General features: G+C 35.3%; 1 protein-coding gene and 1 long non-coding RNA gene across 3 annotated transcripts; both read right to left on the minus strand.

The window, feature by feature from the left end:
* Positions 1 to 13,563: 13,563 nt before the first annotated feature.
* LOC121220870 (uncharacterized) lies at positions 13,564 to 14,963 on the minus strand. The gene is made up of 2 exons (XR_005918086.1): positions 14,454 to 14,963; positions 13,564 to 14,237 (listed from the first exon to the last, which is right to left on the minus strand). It is a non-coding gene; the product is annotated as an uncharacterized lncRNA (long non-coding RNA).
* Positions 14,964 to 15,216: 253 nt separating this feature from the next.
* Positions 15,217 to 18,400, minus strand: LOC107891519 (F-box/LRR-repeat protein At1g67190). Of its 2 annotated transcripts, XM_041100551.1 has the most exons (3): positions 18,132 to 18,400; positions 16,723 to 16,825; positions 15,217 to 16,613 (listed from the first exon to the last, which is right to left on the minus strand). In XM_041100551.1, the coding sequence occupies exons 2-3, from the start codon at positions 16,742 to 16,744 to the stop codon at positions 15,406 to 15,408; spliced, it is 1,230 nt and encodes a 409-aa protein (XP_040956485.1). In that variant the 5' UTR covers positions 16,745 to 16,825; positions 18,132 to 18,400; the 3' UTR covers positions 15,217 to 15,405. The 2 variants fall into 2 exon arrangements, with proteins under 2 accessions (XP_040956485.1, XP_016671842.1); XM_016816353.2 differs by having other exon boundaries at positions 15,217 to 16,825.
* Positions 18,401 to 20,125: the final 1,725 nt, after the last annotated feature.

The raw sequence follows: 20,125 nt of genomic DNA on the forward strand, positions 1-20,125 counted from the left end.
AGATTTTCAAAATAACGCAATACTCGAAATTTGGAATCCTCGAGAGAATTGGGCCATAATGTATTGGGTTCCAATTTTTATTGTCGAATCTAAATAATCGAAAATTTTCTTTAATCAAAACACATAAATAAAAACTCATTCTCGGGAATTCGATACGTCGTATCCTAATGTATTGGATGTGACATGTCATTTTCTCAAAATGAAGATTTAAAAAAGCTTAAGGGCCATATTCAATGCTAGGAATTTTGAGAAATTGTGCCCTAACGTATTGGGTTTAAAATTTTTTCATTTGACTTAAAGCAATTGAATATCCTTTTTAACTTCACAGCAAGGGTTTTCAAAATCAAAAGACAAGCTTATTCTCGAGGACTAAAAATGTCGCGTCCTAATGTATTGGGCGTGACATTTTATTACTCTGAGACGAGAAGGTCTTCAGCATTCGCCTCGATTTATCCAAGCATCTTCTATAAAATTAACATTAACGAAAAAGGGAAGGATCGTATTTTAAAATCTTTTTAAATTTTCGATACTAAGACATTAAACAATCAATTCGGTACCAATTTTGGGTGTTACGAGGGTGTTAACCCTTCCTCGTGCGTAACCGACTCCTAAACCCATTTTCTCAAAATTCGTAGACCTAAAATCGTTTTCAAGGTGATCCGATCACACCACTTTAAAGGGTCAGTGGCGACTCCAAATTGGCGTTTTTAAGTCGACAACTAAAGTTTTCTTTTTTCAAATAAAGTGGTTTCGACAGTTTGGCGACTCTAGTGGGGACTGTTAGAGAGTCAAGCCGCAAAATTGATTGTTGTCTTATTATTGAAAATTGAAAATTTGATTTGAAAAATTACAATCCTCTCTTTGTATTTGTTTGTATGATTACTGTAAATTAAGTTTTATACCTTGGCATCGTATTGCATAAAGACTGTTTGGTCTTACCCTTTTTTAAGTGGGAGTGAGAAACTACTCATTCGTGAGGTTTTCACCTCCATGCAGGATAGTGAATCACTTTCGGGATACATCCGTACCTATGTCTTCGTGAGATTTTCATCTCCGTGCAGCCATAGGAAAATGTATTCTCCTGAACCGAACTCGGTCTGTATGAGCCTATAATGGGTGAAGATCGAGGAATCTGCTGGTTCGGGTACCTTGACTTTAGATCCAAACCGCATATAGAAGACCTTAGGAACCCATCCTAGGTAGAGCCACTCCAAATCCTTAGTGGTTACCTGACTAGGTACTTTTGTTTTCCTTGCTTACTTATGTTTTCTACTAACCCCTCTTGTCGTGTTTTGATTGAAATTGCATTTCATTTGCATCTTAGGAAAGAGATATTGATTCAAGTCTGATTACTAAATTAGAAAGCTTGTCATGGAATACGAATTCCTTGATAAAGTGGAAAACAATACGACTGTCTGAATATATTCTAAGAAACACAAGAAGGGCGATGGAAGAGTTCGTGACCTTACTTCGCAGCCCGAGGATTCAGGATGATTTTTTAAGAGCCTTCAACGTTTCAAAGAAGCTGACGAGTCTTATAAAGATGGGCAGATGATGGATCGCGACCAAGATCAAGAAAAGAAGCTAGCAGTGGCGTCTGTTGGAAATTGGCGAGATTATCTCAAACATGTGGACGAAGAAAAAGATCGATGTTGTCTCTTAGAATATAAGTGAGAAGCCGTACATGCCTCTGCTTTATGTAAATGAATTTGCTTTCTAATAAAGTTTTCTAAATGTAATTGAATCAGAATTAACATCTCTTTAGGCATTCACTTCATGCATCTGCATTGCATTATATGCATTAAAGTCCATTGAAAGAGTCTAATTGAGTAAATTTGTTTCAGCTAATCTGGAAAACCAACCAACCAAACATTCTTACGGTACTCGTCGCAAAATTAAGGAAATGGATCAAAGATTAGAAAAATTTGAGCAAATGAAAAAGGATATGCAAGAACGGTTACAACTACAAATGCAAGAGCGGCTAGATAGAATCCAAGAAGACATGATGGAAAAATTGATCAAGGCTCAAAAAGATGCGATGGCTGAATTGACCCATCTACTGACTAAATGTGTAAATAAGGGGAAGGATCCTATGGTAAATGATGAAGAAGAAGACAAGGATAGACTTATCTATCCTCTAGGCTTTACGCCTCTGCATGCGCAGATTCAGACCGAGGTACCTCCGCGCAGATCCTCTGTTTCAATGGGGCCTCAGCAGTTTCAAACCAATGTTTCAATACTGATGAACTTTCTGGCCGGATCAGGTCCTAACCCTAGTGATAATACGGTTAATCTTGCCGTCCCAAATTTTGATGAAGCAGCAGAGGAAGGAAAGGCGAACGCGGAATTGCCAAAATAGTGGGAAGACAGGTATAAATGGTTGGAGGAAAAATTCAAAGCCCTGGAAAGCGCCGGTAGTCACCATGGAATTGATGCAAAAGATCTGAGCTTGGTTCCAGACTTAGTACTCCCTCACAAGTTCAAGATGCCTGAATTTGAGAAATATAGTGGGACTAGTTGCCCCGAAGCCTATATCACCATGTTCTGTAGAAGAATGACTGGCTATATTAACAATGATCAGCTATTAATATATTGTTTTCAGGATAGCCTCATTGGAGCAGCGTCGAAATGGTACAATCAGTTGAGCCGTACCGAGATTGGTCATGGAGGGACCTAGCACAGGCATTCATGAAACAATACAGTCATGTGACAAATATGGTTCCCGATAGAATCACCTTACAAAATTTGGAAAAGAAATCGAATGAAAGCTTTAGACAGTATGCACAGAGGTGGAGAGAGGTTGCAGTCTAGGTTCAGCCACCCCTCTTGGAGAAAGAGACGACAATGCTCTTCATCAATACACTAAAGGCCCCGTTCATCACGCACATGTTGGGAAGTGCTTTAAAGAGTTTCTCAGATATAATCATGAATGGTGAAATGATTGAAAACGCCATCAGAAATGGAAGAATAGAGGGTGAAGAGAGTAACAAAAAATCAGTCTCAAGGAGAAAAGAAGATGAGATGAATAACATAGGTTACTCAAGGTCAGTAAGTCATCCAGGTAAAGGGGTCGCTAGTCAACAAGGTTCATTGAGACAAGAATTTGGAGTGAAACCAAGTACTGAAAAGCTCCAATTCACACCAATTTCGATGTCGTATAAAGAGTTATATCAAAATTTGTTTGATGCACACGTTGTCTCCCCTTTTCATGTGAAACCTCTACAACCTCCATACCCCAAATGGTATGATGCGAACGTACAATGTGACTACCATGCGGGAATTATGGGGCACTCAATAGAGAATTGCACTGCCTTCAAAAAGCAAGTTGAAAGACTCATCAACATGGGTATTGTCAAGCTTGATCGCTCATCTAGTGCAGAAAGCCTGCTACCCAATCATGATTGATAATGGACTGAATGAAGAGGTGTTGGGAAACGTTCACGTGAATGACATATATGAAGACACAAATGAAAAAGGACCTTGTTAAATATCTGCCCTTATAAATCTGGAGTGTTCTAAAAAATTAGACTGTGGAAGAAATCCTTATAATTTTTAGAGCTTATTTAGAGTAATGTTCAAAACATTTTGTTGTTTTTAGCCTAGAAATGATAGAAATTCCTTTGCAAAATAGGCTCATGTCTGAACGTTGTTATTTTAATGAAATACATCTTTGCAAACAATTCCAGATTCTTTCATTATTTTGAATTTTCTTCCAAATTATTATTCATTCATTCATAATCATATGGTACAAATAATTATTCATGAATTTATACATTCTTTTGTATATTCTTTGGTACTTATTATGGGTCCTTAGATATCAATTACATGAATGACGCTGCTACAGACTCAGATTTTCTGTTTGAGCAAGGCATGTGTTTAGAGGGATCTCATGACTTTGAAAATGACATAGATCGTAGCTTACCTCTGTACTTGTTGATGATGGTTGAACAAGAGGATAGACAGATCCTACATCACAAGGAATCATTAGAAATTGTGAGCTTGGTGAATATTAGAATTGACCTGATTGCAAAGACAAAGCAAGACCTTGTTGAGTCACCTTTAGGGTTCAAAGATGTTTTTGTATGATCATGCTAGGATATGCTCGGGTTAACCACTGATAATGAAATCTGCACAACAGCGTGATGGCAGAAATTTGCAGTATGAACGATGCAATTCTCTGTCGGGGCAATGCCTTTCTCGTTCGCTCAGCATAGCTTTGCCCATTTGAAGTTGAGTTTTCATCTCTTCAAGTTTTGTTGGATCTCATCCTAATGAAAGAGGAAGATTAAAAGTTTTCAGTCGTAGTGTCACCCCAAAAGGCTTTATGATGGAAATCCGTTATCAAAGAAGATTCTTCGAAAGGGATAACAAGGACTTGCCTAATCCTATGGGTTCAGATCCAATTTCAAAAGAAAAAATCAAAAACAAAAAAATAGAAGAAAAAGAAAAAGAAAAATCAAAGGCAAAATGGAAATGAAAAAGAGAGAAGAAAAAAGGAAAAAGAAAAGGAGAGGCCAAGGTGAAAACCTGCAAATGGGACTTTGAGTAAAAAAACACGAAAAATGAAAATGAAAAATAAAAAAATGATGAAAAAGTAAAATGGAGAGGCTAAGGGGAAAACCCGCAAAGGGCACCTTAGGCCAAAGGGGATTTGAGTTGAAAACCCGAAAAGGGCGGCTCAAATATTGATCAGAATGGGGCATGAAGTGATCAGAGCAATTCAAATTTTGATCAGATAGGGACATGCGGTGATCTTGTTATACTTGAATCAACAGGAAATGGTAGGTGATATCCTGAAGCATTGACAGAGTACTGCAGATCTCCCAAACACATGTCAAACTCAAAATGGTCTTTAGAAAGTTTGTACAGAGAAGTTCAAGCTGCGATATCTAGGGCACCCAATTCTCATATTATTTATATTGAATTTGTCATTCTTGGAATACTTTTTTCCTTTTCCAATATATACATCCCCAATCAATTTTTTTATTATCCTTTTTTACAATTTTTGATAATTTATTCCTTTCGAGCTATGCTTAGAGCCAACTTTATTCTTATCCATTGTTATGACCCTTTTTTGCAAGAATGTTGCATTGGAATAATGATTAATGGACTAATAAAACTTTCACAAATGAGGTTTTACATATTACTCTGAAAAGTTTCTAAATAATATAGGAACCTGAAGCAGGACTATTGTTTAGAGCACACCAAATTTAAAGGTTGGAAATTTGAGAAAGAAGAGTCTAAATTTAGATTTTTCTCTTTGGATTTTGTTGTCAAATGCATTGATTGACAAGATGCCATGTTGGTGACAAAGTTTAAATAAACACACAAGCAACGATCACCAGGCAAGAGGAAGAGGTTACCTCGGAGAAGAGAGCCTTCATCTACGCATAAGTCTTTGATACGACACCTTGGGAATGGTGTAATAGACCAGACAGACTTAGATCTCGTATCCTTGAATTGTGATAGGAAAGGACTGAGGAAAAGCCAGATATTTCTACCCTTGGGTTGCAGTCGGAGAAAAATGGTACAAGTTGTGTGTCCTAGTAGATTGAACTTTGAATTTCATGGTGGGGGCAATATGATTAAGTGTTTCTTTGGAGATGCCAGCTGAGCAAGAAGGCGTTGTAGCACATCAGTGATAAAGCCTTACTAAACTTCGAACAATGATAACTTAAGCGATAAAGAAAGATCGTTGTCAAAAATTCTGCATTCGTGCAAACACCATTCACACATGTCTAGTTAGGAGCATTTGATTCATTTTGATCATGCCATCCAAACATTAGGCATAATTAGGTTCATTATACAGGTCATGGTCCCCAGACAACAGATCAGTGAATATTATAGACCTTGTCTCCCTAAGCAGTAGCGGAGCAGATCAAAGACGGCAAATCTTATCTTCAAGTGTAAGAAAGCAGATTTAAGCCATAAGTCCTATGTCCTTGGTCAGCAGTGGAATAGGTTGGAAATTACAGATCTTATCTCCCTAAGCAATAGCAGAGCAGATCGAAGACGACGAATCTTACCTTCAAGTGTAAGGAAGCAGATTGAAGCCGATAATCCTATCTCCCTGAAATTGTAGTGGAGCGGATTAAAGTAATAGATCTTATCTCTCTGAAGTTGCAGTAGAGTGGATCTCATCAGGTCTTATCTCCTTGAAGTTGCAGCGGAGCAGACTGAGTAAGCAGGTCTTATCCCCCTGAAGTTGCAGTGGGGCAGATCGAAGATGACAAATCTTATCTCCTTGAAGTTACAATGGAGCAGATTGAAGCCAATAATTCTATCTCCCTGAAGTTGTAGTGGAGCGGATTAAAGTAATAGATCTTATTTCCCTGAAATTGCAGTAGAGTGGATCGCATCAGGTCTTATCTCCCTGAAGTTACAGCGGAGCAGACTGAGTAAGCAGGTCTTATCCCCCTGAAGTTGCAGTGGGGCAGATTGAAGATGGTAAATCTTATCTCCCTGAAGTTATAGTGGAGTAGATTAAAGCCACTAATCCTATCTCCCTGAAATTACAGAGGAGCAGATTAAAGTAATAGATCTTATCTCTCTGAAGTTGTAGTAGAGTAGATCGCATCAGGTCTTATCTCCATGAGGTTACAGTGGAGCAGACTGAGAAAACAAGTCTTATCCCCCTGAAGTCACAGTGGGGTAGACTGAAGAAGCAAATCTTATCTCCCTGAGGTTGCAGTGGAGCAGATTGAAGTCGATAATCCTATCTCCCTGAAGTTGTAGTGGAGCGGATTAAAGTAATAGATCTTATCTCTCTGAAGTTGCAGTAGAGCACATCGCATCAAGGCTTGCCGACTAGAGATAGAAATTTTGTTACGAGTTAAAAATCCTATCTCCCCGGCGTTGCGGTGGAGTAGATTGAGGCACCAATTCCTATACCTCTGAATATGCAATAGGATGGAATGAGGTTTCTTGAAGAAAAAGAATTACCAAGGTCTAGCACGACCGGGCAAAATTGGCCCTTTTTTAGTCTTTGCTTCATTCCCGTTACACGATAATGAGCAAAGAGGGGCAGTTATAAGAGCCCATTTTTGCCCGGGCCCATACCAACAAAACAAACCCAAATGATAAAAACCAAAAACAGTCCATTTACAGAAATTTAAACCCAAAATTATAATGGCCCGGCTGGCCCAATAAGAATTAAAACCAAAGCCCAAATTAGCCTAGCCCAAACCTGATTACAACAGAAGGGGAAACCCTAGCATCACTGCCCTCTAGCCGCGGCAACAGTAGCTTCCTCTCTACACGCCCCACGCCACGCGCCTCCAGCTGGTCTCTGCGCCATGCCAGGTCATTGTACGGCCTCCGTACACCTGCAAATGGGACGCAAACAACGCAACAGAAAATAGAAAAATTGTATTTTTTTTTCATTTTTTATTTTTGTTTTACTTTTTTTCTGGCATATAAAACAAAAGCCGAAGCCTTTGTAAAGGTAGACGAGGCGGAAATACAAAAAAAGAAGAGCAAAAGCAATTAAAAAAATTTGCAAAAGGTGATTCTTTTTTCTCTTTTCTGTTCGTTTACTGCTGTTGATAGTTCTAAAATAAAAGAGGGGAGGTTCTTACCTTCGTATAGACACCGCTGAAGCCTCATTTTCTCCGCCCAAGTCAGAGTCTAATGAGGTTTCGGGTTTGAAGGCGGCAGAGGACAACGAGAGGACCTAGTTTTTTTCTAATGGTTTAAAAGAATGATCTAAGTATTAGGGATTTTAGGGTTTGCACTTGGTTTATACGGGACATAAGGAACGGCACCGTTTAGGGTTTGTTTCAATGGCTCTAAAACGGTGCCGTATTGGCACCGACCCGATGACCCGACCTAGAAGCGGCTGAGATCCGCGCGCTGTGGCTTTGGTAGGGTTATTTGCGCATCCGGTCCCCCTCCTTCGTGGCATGTTCATATTAGTTCTTTTTCTTTATTTATGAATTTCGCACTTGATTTTGGTTTTGTTTCATTTTGGCCAAGGTTGTACGTCGTGTTTTGGAGGGACAGGATTATTTCCCATTTGGTCCCCTGAGTCATCTGCGTGCTACATTTGGCCACCCCCTCCTTTGTTTTATTTTATTTTCTTTTTCATTTATTCCCTTCAATTCTGTCTTATTTTAATTTAATCCATACTTGTTTGATTTGATGCTCTTGATTTTCATTTTGTTTAAAATTTATTATTTTGTTTTAAATGTATATATGTGTATGTTTAATTTAAATGTAGCATTATTTTAATATTTAAGCTTAAATATTGTTTTAAAGGTTATCATTAGAATTATAAAATATAACATATTATTATTTTTAAATTGCTATTATCTAAATTTACTATACATATATCATTATAAAATTTTCTTTCCGTTTTGTATGTATTGTTTATTTAAATTAGCATACATATATATACTTTGAGTTTCTTTTCATGTAATATTTATTTGAAAATTCATTTATACATTATTATTTCCTATAGCATTCATTTCTAATCTTTTGATATACTTCTACATTCATTTTACTTTTTTTGAAAACTTGTTACACTTTAATTGTGTTATTTCGCTTAGCTCTTCGTCTAAAATCGACGATTAACCCATTTAGTTGTTGCATGTTAATATTGGTATTTGTATGATGTGTGTTAGATATTATTGCCCTCATATGTATTATGTTATTCATTAGTATTTGTTGGTTATTGATGGTTATTAGTATATATTTTAGTTTATTAATTATCGCTCCGTGTTGTACATTAACATCCCATCGCTTTCTAACCTTGAGTACTTGGTTTCATTAAAGCACTAAAACTATTTTGTACAAAGATTTTCAAAATAACGCAATACTCGAAATTTGGAATCCTCGAGAGAATTGAGCCCTAATGTATTGGGTTTCTAATTTTTATCGTCGAATCTAAATAATCGAAAATTTTCTTTAATCAAAACACATAAATAAAAACTCATTCTCGGGAATTCGATACGTCGTATCCTAATGTATTGGATGTGACATGTCATTTTCTCGAAATGAAGATTTAAAAAATAATAAGGGCCATATTCAATGCTAGGAATTTTGAGAAATTGTGCCCTAACGTATTGGGTTTCAAATTTTTTCATTTGACTTAAAGCAATTGAATATCCTTTTTAACTTCACAGCAAGAGTTTTCAAAATCAAAAGACAAGTTTATTCTCGAGGACTAAAAATGCCGCATCTTAATGTATTGGGCGTGACATTTTATTAATCTGAGACGAGAAGGTCTTTAGCATTCGCCTCAATTTATCCAAGCATCTTCTATAAAATTAACATTAACGAAAAAGGGAAGGATCGTATTTTAAAATCTTTTTAAATTTTCGATACTAAAACATTAAACAATCAATTCGGTACCAATTTTGGGCGTTACGAAGGTGTTAACCCTTCCTCGTGCGTAACTGACTGTCAAACCTATTTTCTCAAAATTCGTAGACCTAAAATCGTTTTCAAGGTGATCCGATCACACCACTTTAAAGGGTCGGTGGCGACTCCAAATTGGCGTTTTTAAGTCGACAACTAAATGTTTTGCTTTTTCAAATAAAGTGGTTTCGACATTATTTTTACACCATCGTATTCATTATTGTTTTGTTATGCATATCAACAATGTAACTTGTTGTCGCATTCTTTTTATCACGACGTTGTGTTTCATTTTACTCAATATGTCAAAAATTATTTTAAATAAGTGGCATTTCGTATTTTGAGATTCGAAAGGTCGTACCCTAACTTACGGGGTTTGGATTTTCACGATAAATCTAAATACACGAATTTTTTCAAATTTAAGTTTTTAAACTATATCGAGAATCAACAAAAAATTATGTTCTAACTTACGGGACATGATCCCTTTTCTAAACCCGAGATAGTTGAATGTCTTTTTAAATAAATAATTTTTTGGCATTTATTCACGTATCGGGAATTTGATACGTTGTGTCCTAACGCATTGGATATGACATGTTTTCTCGAGATGAGGATTTTTCTAAAAAATAATAAAGGTAATATTCAATGTTTGAAATTTTGAGAAATTGTGCCCTAATGTATTGGACTATAATTTCTTCATCTGACTTAAACAATTGAATATCCTTTTAAATTTTATTGCATGAGTTTTTTAAGGACAAGCTCATTTTTTGAGGATGTGAAATATCATGCCCTAACTCATTGGGTATGACATTTTCTCTCTCCGAAATGAGAGGGTCCTAACATGTAATTTGATGTATACAAGTTTTTTTTAATACAAGGATCGTATTTTGAATCTCTTCAAAGTTTCCAATTCTCGACACTATGACACTAATTAATCAACTAGGTACCAATTTTGGGCGTTACGAGGGTACTAATCCTTCCTCGTACATAATCGACTCCCGAACCCGTTTTTCTGAATCTTGTAGACCAAAATTGTTGTTTTAATAAATAACCACTTTTCGAGGTGATCTAATCACACCTTATTTAAAAAAGATTGGTAGCGACTCCCGTGTTCGTTTTCATTTTCAAAATCCAAGTCGATCCTGTTTTACAAAAAAATGGTGTCAACAATTGTTTTAGCCAAAAATAAATATATATATATAAATTTTGGTTAATTCGATTAACCGACTGAATGAACTGAAAAATTTCGATTCGGTTAACGGTTAAGGGTTTAAAAAGGTTGGTTAATTCAATTAATGGTAGTTCGGGTCAGTTAACCAATTGAGCATTCCTAGTTTCTACACGCATGTGTGTGACTGAATTTCTAGTATATATAATATTCATACTTACACTCAATTAGTTTGTTTTAAACTATAGTTGGAATTAACCCCAAAAATCAATAAAATAAAAAAAATTATCAAAATTGGAAAGAAAAAAGTTAATATTGTAAGGTCCAAATTTTGCCCGGGGCCCAAATTAAACCAAAAAAGAGAGTCCACTGTCCATTACAAAAAATTAAACCCAAATACCCTAACCCAACAGGCCCAAACGGCCCAAGTACAAATAAAATAACCTTAAGCCCGATTAACAGTAGCCCAAAGCCCAAGAAATTTCAGGAAACAAAAACCCTAGGTGCGCCACACCTAGGTCTTCTGACCCCTAGCCGCCAGCCTGCCTGCACCGCCTCTACCACCATCGCAGCACGCCTCTGATACCTGCAAAACAGCAAACAACACGCAACAACAGAGAAGAACACGACAAGCAAAAAACAAATCGCAAAAGGACAAAAATAATGATAACAAATAGCCTTAGTTTGACTATAAAAGCAAAAAGATGAAAACTTTGTACTTCTTCGGCAAGATTAATACAAAAAAAAGGAAAAGATTTGAACTTTTTAAGGTGATATTTCATTTTTTTTTACGCTTTAGATTTTTTTTATTTCATCTTCATCTACTAAAATAAATAAAAAGAAAAGAAAGGAAAAAGACTTTGATTTCAAGGTGATATTTCGTTTTTTTGTTTTAGATCTAGTATTTTTATTTCTTTATTTTTTATCTACGAAAATAAAAAAGGAAAAGAGAAACGTACCTGATTCGCCCCGTGGCTCCGTCGACGGAAGTCCCTTCGCCGTCGTCGGAATCGAGCTTAAAAGGGGAAGGTTTTTATTTTTCTTTGCTTTTTTTTGGATTTTTCGTCTCAAGAAACAGACTAAGGGAGGAGAAATCGCCAAAATGGTCTTTTTTCGATGAACTCCGGCAACCGCAGGCGGCGGTCGACGGCGACGGCGCTCGGTGGCTGCGGTGGAGCCATGGTGGTGTCCCATGGTTGGATCTGGAGAGGAAGGCTTTGAAAGGAAGAGAGTTTGTAACAGTTTTTTTTATTTATTTTCTAAGGCAGAAATGAATTTTTGAAAAAAAGTTGGGTTTTATAAGTGCATGAAACGGCGCCGTATTGCGCAAGTGCACATCGACGTCGAAACGACGTCGTTTACCCCTTTACCCGCGCGCCCGAGTCCGACCCAATGAAGGTCCGCGTGTTTTCATGCCTGATGGGTTATTCCCTTGCCCGATCCTTTCGCTTTTGGGCTTCTTCTCAATCTGGTCCTGATCCTACTTCTTTCCCTTTCAATCCCCAATAATTTTAGCGCGATGCATTTTAATCCTAACCTTTAATTCCAACCTTTTATACATATTATTTCATTTTATTCCTTTATTTATTCACTTATCATTTTTACCCTCTTTTTATACTTAAAAATATATTTTATTTACACTATTACTTGCATATTTTTTTTATTAAATTATTATTTTTAATGTATTATTAATCCCATTATTTTACCAATTTATTTATTTTGATACTTTCATGTCACATTTATTTATTTTAGTATTGCCATTATTTATTTTATTTTATTCTTATGTTTTTAGTATTTTACTATTTCTTTTATTGTTCACGGTTTTTTTTTCAAGTTATACATATTTATCTTTCTAATCATGCATTTTTCCTTTTCTATTTTGTTTTAGGTTACCTTATTTATTATTATTATGATAATAATATTATAATTATATTACCATTATTATAGAATTCTTTTATTTGTATATTCCATTATAATTATTATTATTATTAGTCTTTAACTCACTTCTATTATTATTATTATTATTTAGAATAGTAGTCAACATGGTTACCCTTATTATTATTTGCTGTTGTTATTATGATTTTATCATCATTATTGTTGTATTTCTTTTTCTTTTGTTCACTCTTTAAATATTTTGTTCGTATAGTTATTTTACATTATTGCAATATTGTTGCATTACGCATTATGTTTTTTTATATAATAATTATTTCACTTTCGCGCGATGTTCGAATTAATTAAACATGAATCTTATCAATTATTACATTAATTCTTACTTAAGTTTAAAAAGAAAATTTTTAAAATAAGGTAATATTTCGCGTTTTAGAAATTCAAAAATTTGTACCCTAATTTACGGGATTTTGATTTTCTCGTTAAACTTAAATAGCAAAATATCCTTTTAAATTTCAAAATGCATGCAATTTCAATAAAAATCAAAGGCGAGTTAATTCTCTAAGGTTCCAAACATCGCGTCCTAACCTACGACATGTGACATTTCGTTACCTCGAGACGAGTAGGTCTTCAACTCTCTTTTCGATTTATTCGAGGGTTTTTAATAACATTAATAAAAAGGGATCGTATTTTAAATTTCTGTTCAAGTGTTCAACCTTCGACATTAAGACATTAATTAATCAATTAGGTACCAACTTTGGGCGTATCAAGGGTGCTAATCCTTCCTCGTGCGTAACCGACTCCCGAATCCGTTTTCTGGATTTTGTAGACCAAATATTATCATTTTAGTAAACTTAAACTTTTATTAATATGATTAAATTATAATGTGACCCGATCACACCTCATAAAAAAGGATTGGTGGCAACTCTCATTTTCGTTGTCATTTTTAAAATCAAAGTCAACCCGTTTTAAAAAAAATAGTTTCGACAAATATCATAATAAATTTAATGACTAAATTATTCCAAAAAAATTAAACTTAAAAGAAACCAATTACCATTATATTTTTGTTTCAACAAGATTACACTGAATACCATGTGAAGAAGGAAAGTATTTTCAACAAATTGACATGTTCGTGACCTTACAAGGCAAGGCAGCTATTTATAATTTTATATACATAAATATATAATTAATGAAATAAGTCGAGACATTTAAAGACAAACTAAGCACTTCTTTACAAAGATCTCACCATATCTGGTTAATTAATAAAGAATCAATAGCCCAACAAAATGGATCACTGTACAAAAGTTGAACCGTAGTTTCAACTTAGGAATACCACTATTCAGTAGTCATATACCTACCATATACTTCAAATAAAGTTGGCCATGAATCGGACCTTATTCTAGTTGGTTCATGCAACTACCTAAATTCGGACTGCAATTCCTTTCGAGTAAAAGAAAAGTGAGGAAGCAATGGAGTTTGGGAGTCTCCTTCCATTGCAGTACTAAAGAGGCAACCAAAGGTAAAATTTAGCAACAATGCCGCACGCCCCTCATCATAGACCCCATCACTTTCCTCTTCTTAATTCACATTCACGCATGCAGGTGCGTGCATTCCTTACATACCCTGTTGCTGTGAATTTCAACTCAGTATCATTGGACCATCCTGCTCCAAATAAGTAGGCAAACAATAAATAGATAAAGAACCCCAAGTACACAACAAAAAAAAGCTTAATAGTGTTCATCGTTCGAGAACGCAGGAAATGGAAAGCTCGTGCAGATTTACAACATACTAGTTCTGGGTCCGATCCATGGATAACTCCTACCCTTATCCCCTAATCAAAAAATAAATAAAGTTGCAGATGAATATCAGAATAAGTGGCAGGCTGGCTAATAAAAACTATATGATGTATAATAACTTCTAACACTAAGGTGTGAAGATCAATTACAGCAGCTTAGCTTGTGAAGTCAGAAAGCAACTAAGCTTTTTTTGAAGTCAGAAAAAATGATGCCAGAGTAATACTAGGAAGTCAGAGGGAAGCTATGCTTACCATATTAAAATGGCCAAGGGAACACATCGAACGACAGAGATTGGTTATTCAAGTTTCTAAGGTGGATTCTGAAAAGGTAATTAACAATTGCAGTGCAAAAGGAAATACAAAAGAAAATCACAACTCTTTTAGTACTTTGTGATCTCTGTTAGTGGCCTGTGCACCCTACAATATGCCTCCACATGATAACTGAACAGAAAATTCAAAAGGAACATTCACCCTGTTTCATGATAAGAGAATCAATCACAGTTAAAGAACCAAAGATTGAACACTGCTGGTAATTGGTTCAACCAGAAGCAAAGTCATAAATGACAACGAAATAAATGTGCAAAACTGCTGGTAATTGGTTCAACCAGAAGCAAAGTCATAAATGACAACGAAATTAATGTGCAAATTGTACAAGTCCCAAAACCGTAGAAATGCTTTGATGGGGTAGTTTTATCTTGATCCGCAAGAGACAAGCACTAACCATTTTGTCTTGGAATGTTCTAATCATGGACTGCTATTTTATCACTGGTTCTCATCTGATTTCATTTTATAAGCATAACATACTGATATGGGTATAATGTGTATACACACAAAACCAAATATTAATTTTGGATAAAGCTCTTTGAAACTTTAGCTTCATCAAAGGTGTTAATATAAGGCAAATAATATATGAAGGACATTCCATATGAACGCAGGCAAAAAAATGAGAGAGATCTTCAATTTTGGAAGAGAACAACAAGGTCAATAATAGCAAAGAAGCAAAATGACAATTGAGTGAAAAAAACAACCTATTCTTTTGATTGCATATATTTTCCTATCAAACTGAAAAAATGACATCAATGAATTGTAAGACACAAAAAGGGAAGATGTTTGGGATTTACATTCTGTAAATTCTACCTACATATCTGCTCATATAATTCACAACTGATACAGGACTTGAATTAGAAATTCAATTGAGAGAACTTTACTCATATTCAAATTGCACCTCTACATGCATGTATTTCCTCATAAGCCGAACAATAGATGAGGTGAATTTGGCCAATATCTGGCATTCCTCGTGTGACTTGGCTTCTGAAATAACCCCAAAAATAATAAGTTTCTTAAGATTTGGGCATCGTTTTAGCAGCTCCTCAACCCAATGCGAGAAGAAGTCATTGATTACAGTCCATCCAAGCTCTAGTACTGTCACATTCTCCAAATTAGAAGAACCTTGGAGACCATAATGCATGAGACCATCTCTCAATTCGTAGCATAATGAAAGATGTTTCAATTGTGGAAAACAAACAGCAATTGTTTCCAAATCAATACCCTCATCATAATCATCAAAGGTGACGTCCCAAAGCCGGAGCTTCCTCAATTTTGAGGATCTTGAAATCATCTGGTAGAACCTTGTCCAGATTATTGTGAAGCTACTTACATCAACAACCTCAAGATTATCAACAGTCTCAGCAATGTCAAGATGTATCACACTAACATCATCAATCTTAAAATATTTCAAAGTGCCTTTCCCAATCAATTCAAAAACCTCAAGGGCACAATCCCTCAAGTGCAAACGCTCAATACTATCAGTCTCCAGGATAAATTTATCCAAACTAATAGCTTCAACATAAATACTCTTTAGTGTCGGGCTACTCAGTTCAACCGTCACCTGTGCATCTGATATTGCTATCTCTGGGTCAACAAGTTCCAAGCTCTCAAGCTTTGGACATGCAGTGAGTAATAGGCTCAAATCCAAAGCTGAAATACAAACATGACTCAGAGAGAGGGACTTCAAACAAGGGAATCTCTGAAAATTAGGTTCAACACCTGTTATAGAATTGTGGGCTACTGCCAATATTTCCAGCTTCTGCCTCCCACATATTGCAAGAATGTTAACATTTGGGCTAGTTGGGACATTATAAAACAACCGGCGCAAGGTTTCTCGGGTATACATGAGCCACGCAATAACAGTTGAAGCCGTGAACTCACCAGCATCATCCATCAAAATAGACAAGCCTTGCAGTCCTGTAGTTTGGAATATTGTTCGAGTAATCAAGATCTCTAATAGTATAGGTGAAATATCACAATAAGCAGGCCAATCATTAGAATTAAATGCTAAGGTGTGAAGATGTTTCCGATAAGCTTCACGCCATTTTCGACATGTTGCAGAGGCTATCACCACATCCCGGGCACCTTCAAGGTGAGATAAAATATTTCCAATTACTTCAACAGGTAGATGCTCCATTTCCAACAAAGATCAAAAGCCTTAAACCCGCTATTTGGATTTCTAAATATACTCAACTAGATATAAGCAAACAACACATATTCTTCACTGCTCAACAAACAAAGTTGAATGGGTTGAGAATTCGTCACCAAAATCTTGTTTCCCGGCACTGAAAATTGGTCTGTACAATAAAACAAACACAAAAGCTACTCAAAAACATGATTTTGTGGCAGTATTGTAAATAATTATCTAGACTAGCTATATTATGGCATATTGGTATAGTTACAGTGTAAGAAATATATTCAGAAATTCCTAAACATATTCTCCTCTCTTCCTCTATTCTCTCTCTTTTTCTTTTTATAAATTCTGCACTCAAGATTTAGGCTCCTATCAGATTTTTAGTTAGATCTCCAAACATATTCCATATCCAAATAAAACAAAGTCTAGCATATAAAATTTTAAAAAGAAAAAAAAACTTGTTGGATTTCAAGAGGAATTTGGAGTATCATAATATCGGGTTTTTTACCTAAATAATATTAAAAAGATATATATATACTGAAATGGCATGTTCCAAAAATTATGTACCAAAATGGTACATTCAAAGGGGTGGAGGGTGGTGCATAAGCGGCACCACCCTGGATTCCGACATAATGGGATATGATGTCTATCTGATAAGCGGCACCAGTGACCCCTATTTGATAGGCGGCACTGGTGGTGCCTTTCTGAGATAGGCGGCACACCTAGCATTTTACCCCCCACTCCCCCATCCGGCTCAATTTTAAAGTATCAGTGCCGCCTCTCTTGTTCTGCTATTTTTTTTTTAAACTGATACTTTAAATTAAGTCGAATGGGGATAGGGGAGAGGGGAGAGGAAATGCTAGGTGTGCCGCCTATTAGATAGGCACCACCAGTGCCGCCTATTAGATAGGGGTCACTGGTGATGCCTATCACTTTGCCACCGCTACTACAATATTATATATTTTTTTAACTAAATTATGTCAGAATCCAGGGTGGTGCCGCCTATGCACCACCCTCCACCCCTTTGAATGTATCATTTTTGGTACATAATTTTTGGAACATGCCACTTCAGTATTTTTTTTAAAATATTATTTAGGTTAAAAACCCATAATATCAGCAAGATTCCAATTAAATAAAGGACCAAAATTGACCATAAGATGAAGGATCAAGGCCAAAATCATGTATCTAAGTTTAAAGTGTGATTTTTACAATCTAGAATCACTTCAATAACTCAGACAAGATAACAAAAATATGGTTTAATACAGAATTATTCAAGAATTCAAAATACCTATCAAACCAGATAGAAGACAAATAATGATTCAAAGAGAAAAAAAAACATCAAAAATTAAATTTTAGCATCTGGGCATATAACAAAATAAGTCAAATATGTACGGAAGAAAATTTTGAAATATATAGAAACAAATCAATCAAAAGCAAAATAAACCAGCCAAAAGAGATAAAGAACTTACCAGAAATCAGAGGGGAAAAAAACAGGGTTTTCCAAATGACAGTAACTAATGATTTGAAGTGAGGGATAAGGTTTTGGTGAAGAGTTAGATTCAAAGTATTTCAATGCTTTTTCTCATTGGATTTTTGAAATTTATTTGAAAACGCAAGTCACGCGACAACATTCCTTTCGTTCTCCTCTCTTTATGCAACCCTGGCTTGGCCGCCGTAGCGGTTTAATTTCACGCCAACGTGGGTCCTCTCTCTCTCCTTTTTCCTCTGTCACGCTTGTATAAATATATATTTACTTTAAGGGTTAGTTAATTCGGTATTTATATTTTTTTTCCAATTAGGTATTTATTTTAAAAATATTAGTATTTAAGTTTTAACACTATTAAGTAAAAAAGTTTTATCCAATCAACACTTGAAAAGTGTTTTTTCAGTGTCTTTTTATTAAGTTAATTTTTAATATATTTTGTATTGTTTTTTATTATACATAATATAATATTAATAAACTAAAAAAATTGAAAACTCAAAAAATGAAAAAACTCATCTCTTCCTATCCTTTCCCTCTCCTCCTCCCTCTCCATGTCCATCTCCATGTCCATCTCTAATCAGATTTTTCACATTCGAACATGATGAAACAAAGGGATTGAAAAAAAAAGTGTTTAAAAAAGTGAAAGAAAATGATAAAATTCATTCATGGAAGGCAAAAAAGTGAGAAGTGAAGAGTTGAGAGCTACAGGAGCTTTTAAAGTTTAATGGGGTTTCCCTACACCTATAAGGAGAATGGTGAGGGAGAAATGGGAAGGGGGAGAGAAGGGGAGAAATGAGGAGGGAGAGTGTAATGACTTGATTTTTAGTGTGGTCGGAAAATATAGTTTTGGAATTTTATTTTTGTAAATTAATTCTATAAATATAAAATAAGAATATTTATGAATTTAATATAAAAATATATTGAAAATCGGTTAAGTAATTTAATTGAAAAAGTAATTAATTAAAGCTTAGAGACTAAATGGTAAAAGTTCAATTGCTATTGAATTTTAATTAAGAAAAGACTTAAGGACTTATATGGTAATTATCCAAAAGACTAAAATAGATATTTAACCATTATTTTCTTATAATTAATGGAATGATGATGTTGATTTCAATTTAATTAATCAATGTTTGGTTAATTATAATAATAACTTAATTAAATTAACTAATTAAGGTTAATTAATATTTAACCGTAGTATAAATACTAAAGTAAGTGGAAAAAAGATGATAATTCATCCTCTTCTCCACCGTGGTATGTACGTATGTATGAGATTATGCTATGAATAGGAAGTATAGTGTCCCTAATGAAAGAATATAAAATTAGATTCTGGTCCAAAGCTAAATATCGAAAAATATGCATATCTTGAGTATAGAGATTAAATTGAATAAAATGCAAAATATGTGTGGCTTTGTATTTAGATGTAGACCGAATGAAATCTAATATTGTTGTATTTATTGAATTATCGATCGTAATGAAAGACGACGCTGAACTGTCTCGAGAGAATATGTATGTATGTATGTACGTAGTATGTACGCACGTATGTCCGTATGTACATATGCGTGTATATATGTATGTATGTATGTATGTATGTATGTATGTATATATGTATGTATGTATGCGGAAAAACCCAATTTTTAAGGTTTCTGAGCATTCTAAAATTTATAAATACATATTAGAAGAGAACCTAAAAGAGCACACAGAGAAGAACAAAGAAAAGATTGGAAGAAAGCCACCAAATTCAACTAAGAAGCGGATCTCCTTCAAGATTGAAGATCTCTATTTAATTTCCTTAGAAGTTTTACATGGCCTGGTGACATGGCCGTATGACCCACACGGCCTGGACACACGGGCGTGTCCTTGGTCGTGTGGATCCTGGGACTTAATTTTTCTAAAAATCGATAGAGACATGGTCTAAAACAGTTCACACGGGTGTGTGACACAGCCGTCTGGACCACACGGCCTGGACACATGGCCGTGTCC

This window comes from Gossypium hirsutum, chromosome D09 (assembly GCF_007990345.1).
Source record: "Gossypium hirsutum isolate 1008001.06 chromosome D09, Gossypium_hirsutum_v2.1, whole genome shotgun sequence".
Classification (NCBI taxonomy): Eukaryota; Viridiplantae; Streptophyta; class Magnoliopsida; order Malvales; family Malvaceae; genus Gossypium; species Gossypium hirsutum.

Coding starts and splice junctions, on each gene's coding strand:
- LOC107891519 (XM_016816353.2), bottom strand. CDS start 16,665: ATGGAGCATCTACCTGTTGAAGTAATTGGAAATATTTTATCTCACCTT.